Below are 15,015 nucleotides of genomic sequence, written 5' to 3'. Positions count from 1 at the left end.
GGAGGCGCGTGCATGTGGCCACCAGGGGGACGAGGACCGGTGGTCCCCGTGCCGGCTGCACATGTGTGCTGATACCGGCAGCCGGGGGCCAGGCGCGTGGCGTGGCGCCCAATCGCGTGCGCCGTAGTCCTTCCCGCTTTATCCGTAGTCCTTTCGCGGTTTCGCCTTTCCACTGGGCCGGTCGGGCGGCCAGGCCAGGGCCCACACCTCAGTCTCTCTCACGCGATCAGGGTCGAGCTGCTGTAGTAGTGCACTGCAGACCCGATAAAAAAAATCGCGTGCTCGAGTCGAGATTTTCTTCTGGCAGCGCGACGGTTGCGTTGCGTTGCGTTGCGTGCCGGCCTGCCGGGACCGCGCCTTGGCCCGTTGGCCGCTTTTTCGGTGCCCGCAGCGTCGTGTTTCCGGCGCCGCCGGCTCACCGCGGCCGTCGCGTCCTTGTTCCGTGCCGCCTGCAACCTGCATCGCTGCAGGCTGGCTGTGCACCACGGTGGGTGTTCCCTGCGGGTGGGCCCACCCAACACGACGCTCTGCTCACAAGTCACAAGTAGCGAAGCGAAGGTAGTAGAATGGAACTGTGGAAGCGGCCGGCCCACCACCAGTGGGGATGGGAACCGCGCCCCGCGGGCCCAGCGCGCCTCCTCCTTGTAGTCGCAGGCCCACAGAGTTCGAGCCCACCGAGCCTGGGCCACCTCTATCGTTCCGCGGTGGACCGGTGCGTGGTAGTTGCAAGTGGCAACCGCGCCCCGCAGCTAGCATCCAGGTCGAGCCCTAGCTTAGCCGCCCCTCAGATCATCTCAATTCCTCCCGCCGGCTGATCGGAGCCCCCTCCCGTCGCAGTCCAGAACTTCTCCGTCGTCGATTGCAGGAGGCGAAGGATGAGGAAGCTCGCGTTCCACGAGCGGAAGCGGCTCAAGAGGGTCAACTTGCTGGACTACGACAAGGGCAAGGGGCGCCGCGAGGGCCGCGTGACGCAGCGCTACCACATCGTCGAGAGGGACGACTACACCAAGTACTAACTGCTCGCCACCCCCCGCTTCACCGTCTTCACGATCGCAAGTTTAGTGGATCGATCGACTCGTAATGCAATGCGTGCGTCAGTTGTGGTGGCAAAATCTGTCGATCGATCTTGTCGACGCACTTCCGACGATCATGGGCAACTCTTTTTTTTTTTTGTGGTGGCAGGTACAATGGGATATGCCTGATGGTGCAGAAGCAAGTGAGCATTATCAGGCAGATGGACCCGCGGGACCCTTTCAGGATCCAGATGACGGACATGCTGCTCGATAAGCTGTATAAGTTAATTTAGTAATTGCTTATGTGAATTTCGAGTTGGAGAATCAATGCTCCTCAGACACGAACTGCGTAACAATTTTGCTCTCTGTAGCTGTGTTTGGATTGTTGATCTGTTGATACATTCACATCTCACCTATATGGTGTGCGATGGGACAGATTTTGATATTTGATATACAGTTCGTGAGTCTTTCAAGATCTGACACGTTGACAACGACACGTCAGTTTTCCAAATTTCTCGATCGTGTGATGGATATCAGTGGTAAAATGCAGTTAGACTAGGGCTTTGTTTAGTTTAGCTCAAAAACCAAAAAGTTTTTAAGATTCTCCGTCACATCAAATCTTTCAGCACATGTATGAAGCATTAAATATAGATAAAAATAAAAACTAATTCCACAATTTACTTGTAAATCGTTTGACAAATCTTTTGATTCTAGTTATTCTATGATTAGACAATATTTGCCACAAACAAACGAAAATGCTACAGTAGCGAAAAACTAAAATCTTTTCGCATCTAAACAAGGCCTAGATCACAAGGCAATCTAGACTACTATTTCAGATGGTATTTCAGGTGTAAGGTAACTTAACCAAACTGAACTTCTTTTCAATCTGTGAGCTCCTTTTCAATCTGACAATCTGTGAGTTCTGGATTTTTTTTTAGAATTTTGTGCTGTGTACACCGTGGCAAAAGTCGAGTGCATTTTCAATCTCTCTAAGCTAATTGCCCCTAATTATACTTGAATGCATGTGCTTATGTCTGGCCATACGCTCTTATACTTGGATCAGCATGTGGTTGGGTTGGAGTCACATTTGCACCGGACTGAATGGTCATAAGCCATCATGGCATGTCCTGTGATCTGTGGAGCTTGTTCTTGTTTCATAAGCTGTCTTGCGATGACTATTGTCACTTCTGATGCTATAGTGTCAGTATAGTGTGTCATCTTAGGAAAAATATCTAGCCGTATTTGTTTTGACAAAATTATCTGATTTTTCGTTCAATTCGTGTTGGCAGCTTCAGGATTTCTTACTTTGCATACTGATCTGTGTTGTCTGACGAAGTACCTTAACTTCAGGTATAATATGGGTGTAATTTCGATAAAAGAGAGCTTGGTAAAATGTGAGAAACTTTCAGCGAGCTCCTTCTGCAGGTCTCTCTTCCAGCCGGCCATTCTCTTTCCACTCACTCACATCACATCACATATCACATGCACTCACCTTTTGCTTTGGTAATTACTGCAGACGAAGACTAGCAACAGTTATGACGAGGATCAAGATGGCAGAGCACCTCAAAGAGGCCGTGACATACATTGAACAGGGCCATGTGCGTGTTGGCCCTGAGGTCGTCACCGATCCAGCCTTTCTTGTAACCAGGAACATGGAGGACTTCATCACCTGGGTGGATTCCTCAAAGATCAAGAAAAAAGTCATGGAGTACAATGATGCATTGGATGATTATGATGCCATGGGTTGAGGGTACTGTTCAGAGAATTTCTGTGTGGCCAGGAATGTACGCTGATGATGTGTGATATTCTTTAGGTTATCATCTGAGATGATTGTTACAGAGGTACTAGCTTGTGCATTTGGCTATTTTGGGCTGCAGATGTTGATGCGATTATATACTAATAGTTAACTAACAATGATATAGCAGCACACAGAAATTGTGATACTGGGTGTGATAACCACATTAGGGCACCTCCAGTGTTGCAGCAGAATCGAACCAAGGGCCTCTATAACCGAACCATCAACACTACAGCCATCGAACCGTAGATGTCAGAAACAAAAGCGGATGCTGCACAAGCACCGAACACAGGGAATAAAATAATCCCAAACAAATGCAAACGACGAGTATGGAGCGGCACTTTTGCGTCTATTGTGTGACTGAGCTGCAATTTTTTATACGTAAAGAGCCCATGTAACTGAAATGCACACTGGAGCTTGCCGAACCGAATTTTTGGTCTGCTCCTTCCGAACTATACGGTTCGCTGCAGCACTGGAGATGCCCTTATGATGGTGCATTTATCTTCAGGACCAAATTCAGTCTGCCTCGGTGATTGAAGTGCTTGCTCTGTGCTGATCCTGTAATTCTGTGCTGTTGTGCTCGCATGCATTTTCCTTGAATTGGTTTCTAAAGCATTTAGAATGTGATCTTGATGTCATCCAAGAACGAAATATAGCATTTAACCGCATAGTTCGGTTCCGACAATTCCTTCAGCTACACAAATCATATATATATATATAAAAAAGAAAAGCAAGGCGGAGGTGGCGGGGTGGGGTTAACAGAAATGTGCCCAACACATGTAGAACAGACATCGCAATTTACAAAAGCAAAAGTCATATGAAACGCACACTGTTTTTGTTTACACGCAAGATAAAAATTACATGTTAGTGGATCAGAGCACAGCCAACAAGCATATGCTGAACAACTTGGTTTCAGTACACAAAAGCACACAGCAGACTGAGTCTAGCAAGAGTCGATCCAAGCCATGCATCATTTGAAGAATTGTGGAGCTATTTGATATGTGAAGGAATCATAAAAGGACTACTCCTTTGCATTACCTAAGCTAAATCCTGTTAGAAGCTATAACTACAAAGCTAAACTTGGGATTCTAAATCTCTTTCTGATGTTCGAGAGAGACTACTGCCTTTCGATTCTTGCATCTCCACTTCAACAGTAATCACTTCTTTTGACTTGCCGTTTTCTGTCTCCATCCGTCTGATTTTTTCTTTTTGTATGGCGCGTAGCTCATACCTACAAAAAGTAGAATGTGTGTATACTGATGTTGTCAATAACAAATGGTAGCTGGTATAGGCAAATATAATATCATACATGGAAGAGGTAAAATCTATATGGTAATGTAATTGCTCATCAAATAGCAATGGTTCAATCCTCAATTAATATATTTGCACAGAGAAACTGGCAGTAATAACTTTGGTCAATGGATTGACAATTATGTCAGTTTGAACCCTCAAACATCTCAACTTTTTGCTTGGCAAAAAGCTTAATGTGATCTTCCTATATATGACTTCACTGCTTATTCTCCAGGGAACATACAGATTACATTTTTTAGCCTAAACAGAAAAGCTTACTATTTCTTCAGGTTATCTATGTAGTGGAAATTTTTTCCATGTCATCTTCCTATATATAGCTTCATTGCTTGTGCTTATTCTCCATGGAACTAATAACAGATTACATTTTTTAGCATAAACAGGAAAGCCCACTATTTCTCCAGGTTAATAGGTTATCTATATTCCATCTGATCTTCCTAGCAGTAAGAGTTTCTACCCTAAGAACAATCACCTTGTGGTATTCCATGATAGTAAGTATATAATAGAATTATAGTAAGTGGAGATAGCAGGAAGAAGCAGAATTCCTTCGATATAATGTTTCTGTTTATAGCAATATAGCCAAAGACCAAATTTTCAATCCTCTAACTTTTGAATTGTTAGCTTGTCTACAAAACTTCACTCCTACATGCTTCAACAGAATATTCATAAGGAAACTTATAACTTGCATTTTATTAGCCTAATAAAGCCCTAAATAGGATAGCCCACTACCTTTTAAAGTTATATAGTCGAAAATGTGTTTCATCTTCCTAGCAGAAGTATGTATAGTAAAGAACAATCACCTTCCAGAATTTCATGATGGTAAAAGCAGACTAACAAACGCATAGCAAGTAGTCATAGCTTGAAGAAGCATAACGCTGACAATTTGAATGTTACTGTTAATGGATAAGTTCAATTTTCAATATGATCATCAGTCCCAGGTTCGATTTTTCTGAATATGCAAGATTTACTCACATCTAGAGACAAGATTAATTGTGTTTGTGTACAAGGACAGCAGAATACTATAGTCACACTGCAGATACCGTAATCCATAGATAATTTTAAATTAATTGATAAGGTTACAGTGAACTCCATAGAAGATAAAACTCAACTGATTGTAACCAAAGTGAGATGCTAATTTGGAAGTTAACTCCTGTTGCTAATTTTGTTCATTAATCAACGACTGATAAACTGCGAGAACAATTGAACTTCACAACAGAAGCATCACACACACATGGGATACTATTAAGACGAGAGCTTACGGTGAGATGTAACTCTTGGCGAGCAGGAAGTATATCTTCCAGAACTGCTTATCCTTCATGTGCCGAGGGCACAGATCGTACCGAATCTTGGCGAGTTCCTGCACGGGAAGCACACAGGTGCAGCTCACGCTTCATAACCTTTCGGGCAGAGTTAAGCAGGGAGACGAGATCCACGGGAAACCACCAACCTTAGCTTTGGACAGCACGAGCACGGCGTGCCGCTCCTGCCAGCTGGTGAGGTCGCCGGCGGCCGCCTCCGTGGAGCCTCCTGCGATCAGCGCACCAGAAGAGTATCAGGATCTAGCCGGATCGAGTAGGGCAGCAGAATCGGTGGGAGGGGAGGGGCATGGGGAGGGGGGGGAACGGAATCATTGGTTGCCTTGGAGCTGGAGGGCGGCGGCCTTGAAGGCGTCGGGCGAGAGCGTCCGGAGGAAGTCGAGCAGCTGCGGGGTCACGCCCAGCTCCTCCTCCTCCGCGGCCGTGGCAGCGGACTTACTTGCGCCACTGCCGCCAGCCCCGCCGCCGCTCCCACGGCGGCGAAACGGCCATGAGAAAGCGGAGAAGGCCATGGCGTTGTCAGTTGACACGCTGATCCGGCTCTCCCTCTCCGCGGCAGAGATAGATTCCCGTTGGATATCTCGGCAGAGAGGAACTAATCCCGTAAACCCGTACGCAATATATTATTATTTCTATTATATATACGCCGTCCGATTCACCGATTGAGGCCGAATTTGGCGTATAATCCAATGCGAGGCGTATTCGGCATCTCCACATATCGTAATGAACTATAGTCCAATATATCAGTTATTATAGTTGAAGTTTGAAATTCGTCCTTCTAAGACCAATCTTAATGAAGTTTTATTAGAATTTTATACACACTAGCAAATATACATGTGCGACACGCACGTGTCTTTAGAATCTATTTCAAATACAGTAAAAATATTAATTGTTGTATTGTCAGTATTTAATAAAGGTATATTTCTAGTTAAATAATTTTAATTTTTTTTCATCTTAGAGTGAGCCTAACATCTTTCTTTATTTTATATCAGACAATTTAATTTTATTTTCTAGGGATATGAACACAAAATATCTATCCTATTTTTTCACTTTGGTTTTTCGTTCATTGAGTCGTACTGTATCCATCCTGTTTTTTTTTGTTTTTTTCTTTCCTCTATTTGTTTGCACGTAATAAGAAGTCTAAGAGTCAGATTTTACTTCCAAGCAAAATAAAATATGAAAGGAAAATATGTATTCATGTAATAAAATATGTATTCCTGTAATAAGAATCATATTTTTCATGAGTGATAACTTATGTATAGCATATTACAATACAATAAAAATTGAAGAGTTTATCTTTCCAAAAATCACTTAGCACCGTAGAAGTTTCTTTTTCTTCCATTGTTTTAGCAGTTCCCTCTTGGAAGATATGCTTCTCTGTTGATGTATTTTATATTGGAGTCCAAGAATCGGTCCGGTCATGTAGACACTGAACGAATACATGCTTGATTTTTTATTGTGTTATTGGTTGCCGCTTCTCGTTTTGTTTTATATTTGTTATAAAGAGCCGTGTCACATTAGGATTTATATTGAAATTTTGCAAGATCATAGAGTCTGTTTGGGATTGTACATATGTGACGTGAGATTGAGTTATACACGTTTACATCTTATATACATGTAAGATGTAAGATCACGAACGGTTATTACGTAAGGAGTTTCTCTAAAAAAAACTCGCTCTTTTATAATATGATGATTAATTATACTGATGTGACATTGTATTTAGTCATGGCAAATAATACCCGCTTAGACATGACAAAATATGAATTTAAATTGCCTAGGCACAATTGTTCAAGATTTCATGGCAAATTATGACCACGAACCAAACTGCCCATGTTTACCAATCAACAGGATCAGTCCAGATGGTTAGTATTTAAGACTTGCTACAAATCAATCATGAACGGAGATGAATTGCATGACGTACAACGTACAGGTTCACTATAAATCAATCACAAGAAACGAAATTCTACATCATGAAACATGATGCATCAGATGAAATAGCACCGAGATCTACAGAAAACTTGAGGTATGATCTAAAGCTCGTACAATTTAATTGGTTTCTCTTGCCATTGACCTTATCATACATGAAATAAACATCAAAATGTCCATTCAAGGTCAAGACAATTGGTTCGAGCACGACCGACCGTGATAACATGTCATCACAAGTTTCATCCCTTTTCTTAGCCACCAATCAGTGATCAAAAGCATGTTTAGCTCCCGGCAGCAGTAGGAATGGCGGTCGGTTTCGAATCCTCAGCCTTCTCGTGCTCCTTGTTTAGCATCTGGAATCACAACAATTAACAGACAAGATTTCAGGTCCACAACAAAATTGAGTAATTCCATTACAAGTGATCAATGTCACAAAGATATCAATCTACAAGGAAATACAAGGAATGCATACAGGGACTGAAACAGCATCAGAAGCAGATAGAAAAAACCAACCTTATTGTTGATCAAATTGTGAAGAGCAATGACGCTCCGGATCAGAGAAGACAGGTATATCACCAACATCATGTCATTTGTTTTCACTGCACAAAAGAAAGGGAAAATTAGGCTGCTGCAATAAGGTTTCCAAGAATATAAAAAGATCAGGTCAGTTATGTTAAATCAGAAGAAAAATGCAAGATTACCTGCAAAGGCTTTAATTAGCTCATTTACGTTCAGATTTGGAAGGAGATTAAAGACATCCTGCAAAAAGAACTCATAATGAATATAATCTACAAAAAAAACTTAAAACAGTGTGGAAAATAACTGTTCTCAAGGGATCGATTTGTACTAAAATACAAAGAAAAAGTTGATCATCAAACCAAAAAATATACTGAATCTTTACTCATCTTATGTGTTCGATTCCGATTGCAATACTACTGCGACTAAGATAGCTGGTATATTTCAGCATTTACTGTTTAGTTCATTCAATTCCAATGAAAGTAGTACATGACAAATTGCAAGAGAGAGACTAACCTGCAAATGGTATAAAATTTCATGATTCAGTGGGAGCTTCCCGTCAATTACAAGATCCAAATAGCTTCGGATCTCCCTAAGCCTTGCATCGAGTCCCTTCAAGGCTGCAAGCTTGCTAGTGACCTTAATTGACAAAGGAAAGTGATATTTAGGGTGCGCCTTAAATAAAACACTACGCAATAGGAAAATCCAGTCGTGACATATTACCTCTGTAGCAAGTGTGCTTATTGTTGTGTCCTTTACATCCCTTAGAAGGTGCTCAACTCCTGAAGATAGCACAAGGCATATCAGTTAAACCGTCACAGCACAATTTCTATGAATATTTCTTGGTAACTATTTTTGTTCCTCAAAATGAAACTAGCCTATTGGAGGACTCTAAGTGATGACACTGAGAATAGGGTCCGAATAATAAATTGAACATAATTATAATTTAGAAGGTGCCCAAATCCTGATGATAGCACAAAACATGAGTAAAGCATCATAGTGTGAACTCTAATATTTATACATAATTATTTTTTTGCTCAAAATAAAGGCAGCAATTGGTGGACCCCTAATGATAACATTTGACAATACCATCTGGATAGTAAAATCCACATAACTTTTTGTTGTTGTTCATGCAGTATCAGATCAACAAGTCTTACCAATTTCCTCAACTTCATGAGCAGCAATTTCTGAAGGAACATGGACAAATACCTTCTGACTTTTCTGAGTAGCATTCTGTGAAGGACAAAAAAAAATTAAACACTGAGCAAGCAAGTGAAATACTCCAGCATCTCAGCCCCCAGACATACCTCTTTAACCTCCTCCACAGCATAGTATGCTTTAGTGGGTATTCCCAGCTCCTTGGGTTGAACATCAATAATCACCAGGACAGGATTAGGAACATAACTGCAAATTGGAGAGCGAGAATCGGAATAAACAGCTGACAAAAGCACCACAGGCAATACAGGATGAGCACCCAGTGACCAAGCTAGCAGAACTAACATTATATAGGTTTGAGCAACATATCCAACATCCCTAGAGAAGGACAAAGAAAATGAAATGTAGAGGGGGAAAACATTTGAAGTTGACCATTAGAAAGTACTGATGGCTCCCAAAGCTCATGATTTAGTTTGACGCAACAAAATTATTCTTTTACAGAAGTATGTGGAGAAGAAATTGACTCTGGTGGGAATACTAACACTTGACTGTTCTCTCCATACGTTTTCTTTTCCCAGCAATCTACATTACCAGTGCTAGGACAGTAAACGTAGAACTTCAGAGAAAAATTCATGAGAAAATGTATTGGTTATGCAGTTCTGGATCAAGGAGCAAATGTTTTGAGCACAGAGGAAAACAGAAATATGTCTGTAACCATGTATCACTAACAGTAGGTGAAACATAGCCGAATAGCTTGTGGAAGCTAATCTACATATGATAACACTTCAAACAATCATCCTAAGTTGACTGGAAAGCTACACACTCATCTATAACTTAGGACAGTACCTACAAAATTGTAATATGAGTTAAGAAGAACAATCATAATAAGAGGACATAACTTCACATGCAGATTCACCATACCTGTTGAATAACGCATGGACATCCAAGTCGTTCTCCCTTAGTTTTGGGCCAGTGCTGTACCAGCCAACAACATGCTCCTTGGCTGCGCCACAAACAGCCCATGCTCATTAAGGCAACAGAATCAATAGCACCAAGCAGGACCAACAAGTTTTGATAATTTCGATACAGCATACCATTAATCCTCTTGAACATGGAGAACATCGACTCATGGTAATTGTGGTCAAGGAACCAGATCCTAGGATCCTTGTCATCCTCCTCGAACGGCACTACAAAATCAAGTAGCGGATTCAGCGTTACCCCCGGGACAACATCACAGATCTAATGAATCACGCATGAGCAGCATGGGCAATCCACGTCAATAGATCTAACTGCATCTACACCCGCAGCCAATTCAGCGAAAACCCTAAGCAGCACAGCAGCCCCATCCGTGACCGGAAGCGTGCACCCCGAGCGGCGCAAACCCTAGCGACGGTCAGAGAAACAGGAGGCGGGGGTTGTTGGGAGGTTTACCGGCGTAGGAGTTGGTGACGTCGACGGAGCCGCGGGAGGAGGTGCCGAGGAGGACGCCGACGACGCGCTTGCGGGTGTCGCGGGCGACGCGGTTGTAGTGGTCGACGATGCTGAGCAGCACCAGGGGGTGCACCACCACCCGTTCCAGCGTCCGCCCGGACAGCTGCGCCGCCTTCACCACGTCCATCTCGCCGGAACCCTAGCGGCGACCACGGATCTGCGGTGCGCGGTCTCGCTCCTCCTCGTAGCCTGGTGGCGTGATTGGGGAGGGGGTGCGTGTCGCTGCTGCTGCTGCGGGCTGCGGCGGCCGCCTCTGTGTGCGCTTGTGCTTTGCTTCCCCAGTTCCTTTTCTTTTTCTTTCTTGCGGGAGCGGAAGGTCGGGATCGCTTTTGAATAACAACTTGGGGCGAGGGGTGAAGGCGTAAAAGGACTCGGCCTTCTGCTGTGACCGCGGCCCGATTAGAAACGGACGGCCGAGACTCATCTGGGCGGATTCGAATTGGGCCACAGGCCCTGCTCGACCGAACGGCCCAATGGCCCATCTGGCCTTCCCACCCCCAAATCCCCAATTCTCCCTCGGCCCCTCGAACTCCTGCCTCCAGACCGATTGACCGGCGCCGCCGACTGCCACCCGGCCCCGCCAGAACATCGCCGGCCGACCACCCGACCCGCCAGGGCCAGGCAGTGCCGCCACCCGCTCGTGCCGCGCTCGGGCGTCGCCCGGCGCTCACCACTGACCGCCCCACCGGACTATCGCTCGGCACCGGCGCAGCTACGCGGGGCGGATCCAGCCACCGGACCAGGAGCAAGACTGGAGGAGGCCCCGCGCGCTCCATCCCCAATTCCCCGTCCAGTGGCCCAGTGCTGAGTGCTCGAGTTGTTTTGGTTTCTTCGTTTAGAGGTAATCAAAATTCAAACCCCGCTTGCCCTTTATTCTTTGTAATCTCTTTATTCCAGTGGCCAGTGCTGCAATGAGGGATGGGAAAGTTAAAATCGATTTTTAATTTCTTCTAATAATTTGTAATCTCTCTTTGTTATGGAACACATTTAGTTTGAACTATATGTATCTTTTATTTAAGCTCTTGTGTGGAATGTTTGTGTTTCGAGATTGTGACTAGTTTAGATTTACATGTCTTAGAAAGAAATTTTGGTCTAATTTGTGTTCTATATGTTTCTAGGGTAACTAGTTATTGGTCATGTTTTAGATTGTGGAAGTTGCCCCTGCATTTTTTTTTTGGTTTACTTGGATAAATAATTGTAATTGGAGTAAGTACTCAACCATGCTGTGCTGGTCTGATTAAACAAATTAAAAGGCTCCTGAGTCTGTATTCTATAGTGTAGTGTCTTGTGATATGTGGTATTAGGCTGTGGCTGCAATTAGAAAGTTGAGTGGCAAGCATCTCCACCAGTACCCCAATCCACATTCCCAGTGAGAAAAACATGTAGTTTGAGGGATTTGCAAGCTCCAGCAGTCCTCCAATCCTATCCCCAATGAGGAAAAAAAAATTCTCATCCCCCTCAAAACCAGCCCTCCAACCCTAAAAAAAGGGGAACAGCCCCTCCCTGCAAATTTCCCCGCATACCATGTAATTTTGGCAGGAGTGAAGTTTCACAGGCAACCGTCGTCGTGGGTAGGGGAGGATCCCGCTGCAGCTCGGGGAGAGACCCTGTCTCCCATGGCAGATTCGAGCTCCACGCCTGGGAGCCACCGCTACTGCTGCTGAGGTGGACGAGCCGCCGCCGTACACTGTTAGCTATAGAGAGAGAGAGAGAGGTGGGGAGCAGGGGAGTGTCGCCGTTGTTGCTCAGGATGGAGAGGAACGAGAAAGAGAGTTGGGAGGAGGGTCCGGTGAAAAAATATAGAGAAGAAGATTGCCCACTTACAGATGGGCCCCACGCGACATGTGAGATTTTGGGTATGAGATTTTCTCATTCTGCTGGAGTAGAGATCTGTACAGGCCCCTCAAAATAATTGAGCTCCCAAATGAGTTGTTTTGGGGGTTAGGTTTTCTCCTACTGTTGGAGATGCTCTATGCATGTGGATTTCTCCATACTTACTTTTAGTCAGCATGTAAGTTAGGGCATGTTTGGTTCCCCCTTGCTAAATTTTAGCTAGCTAAACTTTAGTCACTTTAGTAGCTAAAGTTCCAAACACATTGACTAAAAGGAGCTAAAATAGTGTAGTCTCATTAGTCACCCAAGAGTAGCTAAAATAAGCCCTTAAAATAGCGGCAATATTGCAAAATGTTTGTTTCACTGTCATTTTGCTTTGAATTATATATCGTAAATGTCATTTGATTCACTGAGCTTTAGTAAACTAAAACCAAACATAGGAATTGTACAACTTTGCCTCTAAGAAGTTATATCATTTGACTTGACAGCTCAATCTCTATGCTAATATATGGTTTTGCGTTGCGTATGGCAGGATGGCAATGGCCACATCATCATCGTATCCTCCACCTCCTCCATTTTACCGATTGTACAAGAATTTTGAGCAAGATGCCTCATCCGCACCAGAACCACCACCACCAATTGATGGACCATTCAAAGCCTTGGGTGTTGATTACACAGTATGTTTTATCATACTGCCTCTGCTAATCTGCTATCGATGGCATTAAACTGATTCTGGTTTGCCTCTTTGGTACTAGGGAGATGTTGTGATTCCAAGCTTGGAGAGTCATAATGTTCGTCAGCTTTATCCAAAGGGCCCCAATATTGGTGCGTTGATTCTTGAGAAATAGATATGTTTAGCTGCATATGCATACATAACTCAATTCTTTGTGATTGTTAATGTTAAAACTGTTTATGTAAGTAGACACTAGTTGAAATTTTTATATACCAAATAAGTTGTTATACTGTTACTTTTGAGGTCTTAATAAGTTGTCTTGATTTAATGAGCTGAATGTTTGGACATTTGTTAAATTTTAGACTTCAAAAAGGAGCTAAGGACCCTCAACAGAGAGCTTCAATTGCATATTTTGGAGCTGGCAGATATTTTAGTTGAGAGACCATCTCAATATGCTCGTAGGGTAGAAGATATTACACTCATATTCAAGAACTTACATCATCTTCTCAATTCCCTACGACCTCATCAGGTGTGAACCTCAGATTTCGTTCCATGTGGTGTATTTTTCTGCTATTCTTCCAAAATTTACTTAGATTCCTTAATATATTTTAGGCAAGGGCCACATTGATTCACATGCTTGAGAGCCAAATTCAGCACCGCAAGCAAGCAATTGAAGATATAAAGCAGTGAGTGACTAGTCTTTATTCAGCTTGGCTGCATAAGTTTGGGATTTCCATCTAATGTGGTTTATAAAAGAATAAGGGTAGACCTCTGAGCCAAAAAGATATTCATCAGTATTAAGTCAATCCTGCACAACACTCCGGTACATGCTGAAGCTGTCATATATGTTCCAATGTTTCATCAATATTTATATATTCTTACCTAGAGTTGGGAAAATGGGTAGTGTCTGGACATGCTTATTGTTCACAACTGTTGCAAAAATCTTTTTTTACCCACTGCATTATGGGTTTGGTATAGTATAGAACTATAGATGACGTGGACTATAGTCATCCGTCACAGTTTACGATATCAAAAGGGTCGTTTAACTACTGCTTGCTGCCCTGATTCGAAACATATAGTGTAGTTCAAGATATGGTCAGCTGATAGTTTTGATAAAAAAATGTTGTAGAATAATACTATGCTATTCTTTGAAGATGACCTCTGTTACCATGCATACAAATTTTGTATAGTATCCTGTATGCTTGCTTTATTTTTGCGAATAACCTTCATCTTTAGAAACATGGTAACTAGTCGCTTGCTTGCACGTCTTCTGGTTTCATTGTAAATTGTGACTGCATAAATGCTTGTCTTCTATACGCCCCTGAGTATTTTCTTAATTCATCAGGAGGAGAGAGGAAGCACAAAAACTGCTTGGGGAATCACTGCATATCTTGGATGGAAGCCAAACTAATTAAGCTGACGACAAGTTAGCTGGTTCAAGACCGATTCTTCTATTAGTCTATTAGTGAAGAGAGTGTTAGTAGAGACAACGTAGAGATGGTGTTGAGATATGTCTGGATTGTTGTGGTATTATCTGTTGTGGCTCATGGTATTTCCAGCTTTGATAACTGAATTCCTTACTTCCAAGGTCGCTGTTAGCAAACTCCGGCTACTTAATGTTCAACTGTGATTTCCACGTAAATGGTTCGTACCTTTTCTCAGCTGCATGTTCGATTACTTTGTTGTGGAAGTATAGATTGTGAGATTGATGATGCCTCGTGGTTATCATATGCTAATAATATGCTGTCTTCCAAAGGAAGATTTGTCGTCTTTTTTTTGTTATAGATTATAGATAGGATTTGTCGATAAATCAATCAATATAGATAAAGTATCGACTCTTGCGGTACGGAGTATCTGGGAATTGGAATGCGTAAAACAAGTCGTTCCTCTTCCACCTTTGCAACTGGGCCGGTTCCTAAGGTCGCTGCCAGCAGGCAAGCCCAAACCGTGTACAATACAGGCCCACCTGAGCAAAACTAAACCGACCCA

General features: G+C 43.1%; 4 protein-coding genes across 4 annotated transcripts; 2 read left to right on the top strand and 2 right to left on the bottom strand.

Moving 5' to 3' along the window:
• LOC8070276 (U3 small nucleolar ribonucleoprotein protein IMP3) lies at nucleotides 719-2,932 on the top strand. The gene is made up of 4 exons (XM_002448651.2): nucleotides 719-1,009; nucleotides 1,183-1,290; nucleotides 2,364-2,438; nucleotides 2,530-2,932. Exons 1-4 carry the CDS (start codon nucleotides 876-878, stop codon nucleotides 2,759-2,761), a joined length of 549 nt encoding a protein of 182 aa, XP_002448696.1. The 5' UTR covers nucleotides 719-875; the 3' UTR covers nucleotides 2,762-2,932.
• LOC8070275 lies at nucleotides 3,564-6,045 on the bottom strand. Its single transcript, XM_002447228.2, has 4 exons — nucleotides 5,755-6,045; nucleotides 5,564-5,643; nucleotides 5,376-5,473; nucleotides 3,564-4,039 (listed from the first exon to the last, which is right to left on the bottom strand). The coding sequence occupies exons 1-4, from the start codon at nucleotides 5,942-5,944 to the stop codon at nucleotides 3,883-3,885; spliced, it is 525 nt and encodes a 174-aa protein (XP_002447273.1). The 5' UTR covers nucleotides 5,945-6,045; the 3' UTR covers nucleotides 3,564-3,882.
• Nucleotides 7,312-10,853, bottom strand: LOC8082542 (26S proteasome non-ATPase regulatory subunit 7 homolog A). Its single transcript, XM_002447227.2, has 10 exons — nucleotides 10,461-10,853; nucleotides 10,124-10,216; nucleotides 9,951-10,032; nucleotides 9,182-9,278; nucleotides 9,032-9,107; nucleotides 8,598-8,656; nucleotides 8,391-8,513; nucleotides 8,060-8,117; nucleotides 7,872-7,957; nucleotides 7,312-7,711 (listed from the first exon to the last, which is right to left on the bottom strand). The coding sequence occupies exons 1-10, from the start codon at nucleotides 10,645-10,647 to the stop codon at nucleotides 7,640-7,642; spliced, it is 933 nt and encodes a 310-aa protein (XP_002447272.1). The 5' UTR covers nucleotides 10,648-10,853; the 3' UTR covers nucleotides 7,312-7,639.
• LOC8082541 (mediator of RNA polymerase II transcription subunit 7b) lies at nucleotides 11,042-14,687 on the top strand. Its single transcript, XM_002448650.2, has 6 exons — nucleotides 11,042-11,361; nucleotides 12,886-13,030; nucleotides 13,109-13,178; nucleotides 13,389-13,555; nucleotides 13,639-13,712; nucleotides 14,372-14,687. The coding sequence occupies exons 2-6, from the start codon at nucleotides 12,887-12,889 to the stop codon at nucleotides 14,439-14,441; spliced, it is 525 nt and encodes a 174-aa protein (XP_002448695.1). The 5' UTR covers nucleotides 11,042-11,361; nucleotide 12,886; the 3' UTR covers nucleotides 14,442-14,687.

This window comes from Sorghum bicolor, chromosome 6 (assembly GCF_000003195.3).
Source record: "Sorghum bicolor cultivar BTx623 chromosome 6, Sorghum_bicolor_NCBIv3, whole genome shotgun sequence".
Lineage (NCBI taxonomy): Eukaryota > Viridiplantae > Streptophyta > Magnoliopsida > Poales > Poaceae > Sorghum > Sorghum bicolor.
This window is presented reverse-complemented; position numbering and strand designations above follow the sequence as displayed.

Excerpts from the sequence above, each read along its gene's own strand:
- LOC8070276 (XM_002448651.2), top strand. The coding sequence starts at position 876 with ATGAGGAAGCTCGCGTTCCACGAGCGGAAGCGGCTCAAGAGGGTCAAC. Across the intron at positions 1,010-1,182 it reads GAGAGGGACGACTACACCAA|GTACAATGGGATATGCCTGA; the intron begins GTACTAACTGCT and ends TTGTGGTGGCAG. Across the intron at positions 2,439-2,529 it reads TCAGCGAGCTCCTTCTGCAG|ACGAAGACTAGCAACAGTTA; the intron begins GTCTCTCTTCCA and ends TAATTACTGCAG.
- LOC8082542 (XM_002447227.2), bottom strand. The coding sequence starts at position 10,647 with ATGGACGTGGTGAAGGCGGCGCAGCTGTCCGGGCGGACGCTGGAACGG. Across the intron at positions 10,033-10,123 it reads CATGTTCAAGAGGATTAATG|CCAAGGAGCATGTTGTTGGC; the intron begins GTATGCTGTATC and ends TTTGTGGCGCAG. Across the intron at positions 8,657-9,031 it reads TCATGAAGTTGAGGAAATTG|GAGTTGAGCACCTTCTAAGG; the intron begins GTAAGACTTGTT and ends TGCTATCTTCAG.
- LOC8082541 (XM_002448650.2), top strand. The coding sequence starts at position 12,887 with ATGGCAATGGCCACATCATCATCGTATCCTCCACCTCCTCCATTTTAC. Across the intron at positions 13,179-13,388 it reads TCCAAAGGGCCCCAATATTG|ACTTCAAAAAGGAGCTAAGG; the intron begins GTGCGTTGATTC and ends GTTAAATTTTAG. Across the intron at positions 13,713-14,371 it reads GCAATTGAAGATATAAAGCA|GAGGAGAGAGGAAGCACAAA; the intron begins GTGAGTGACTAG and ends TTAATTCATCAG.
- LOC8070275 (XM_002447228.2), bottom strand. The coding sequence starts at position 5,944 with ATGGCCTTCTCCGCTTTCTCATGGCCGTTTCGCCGCCGTGGGAGCGGC. Across the intron at positions 5,644-5,754 it reads CGCCGCCCTCCAGCTCCAAG|GAGGCTCCACGGAGGCGGCC; the intron begins GCAACCAATGAT and ends CGCTGATCGCAG. Across the intron at positions 5,474-5,563 it reads TCGTGCTGTCCAAAGCTAAG|GAACTCGCCAAGATTCGGTA; the intron begins GTTGGTGGTTTC and ends CTTCCCGTGCAG.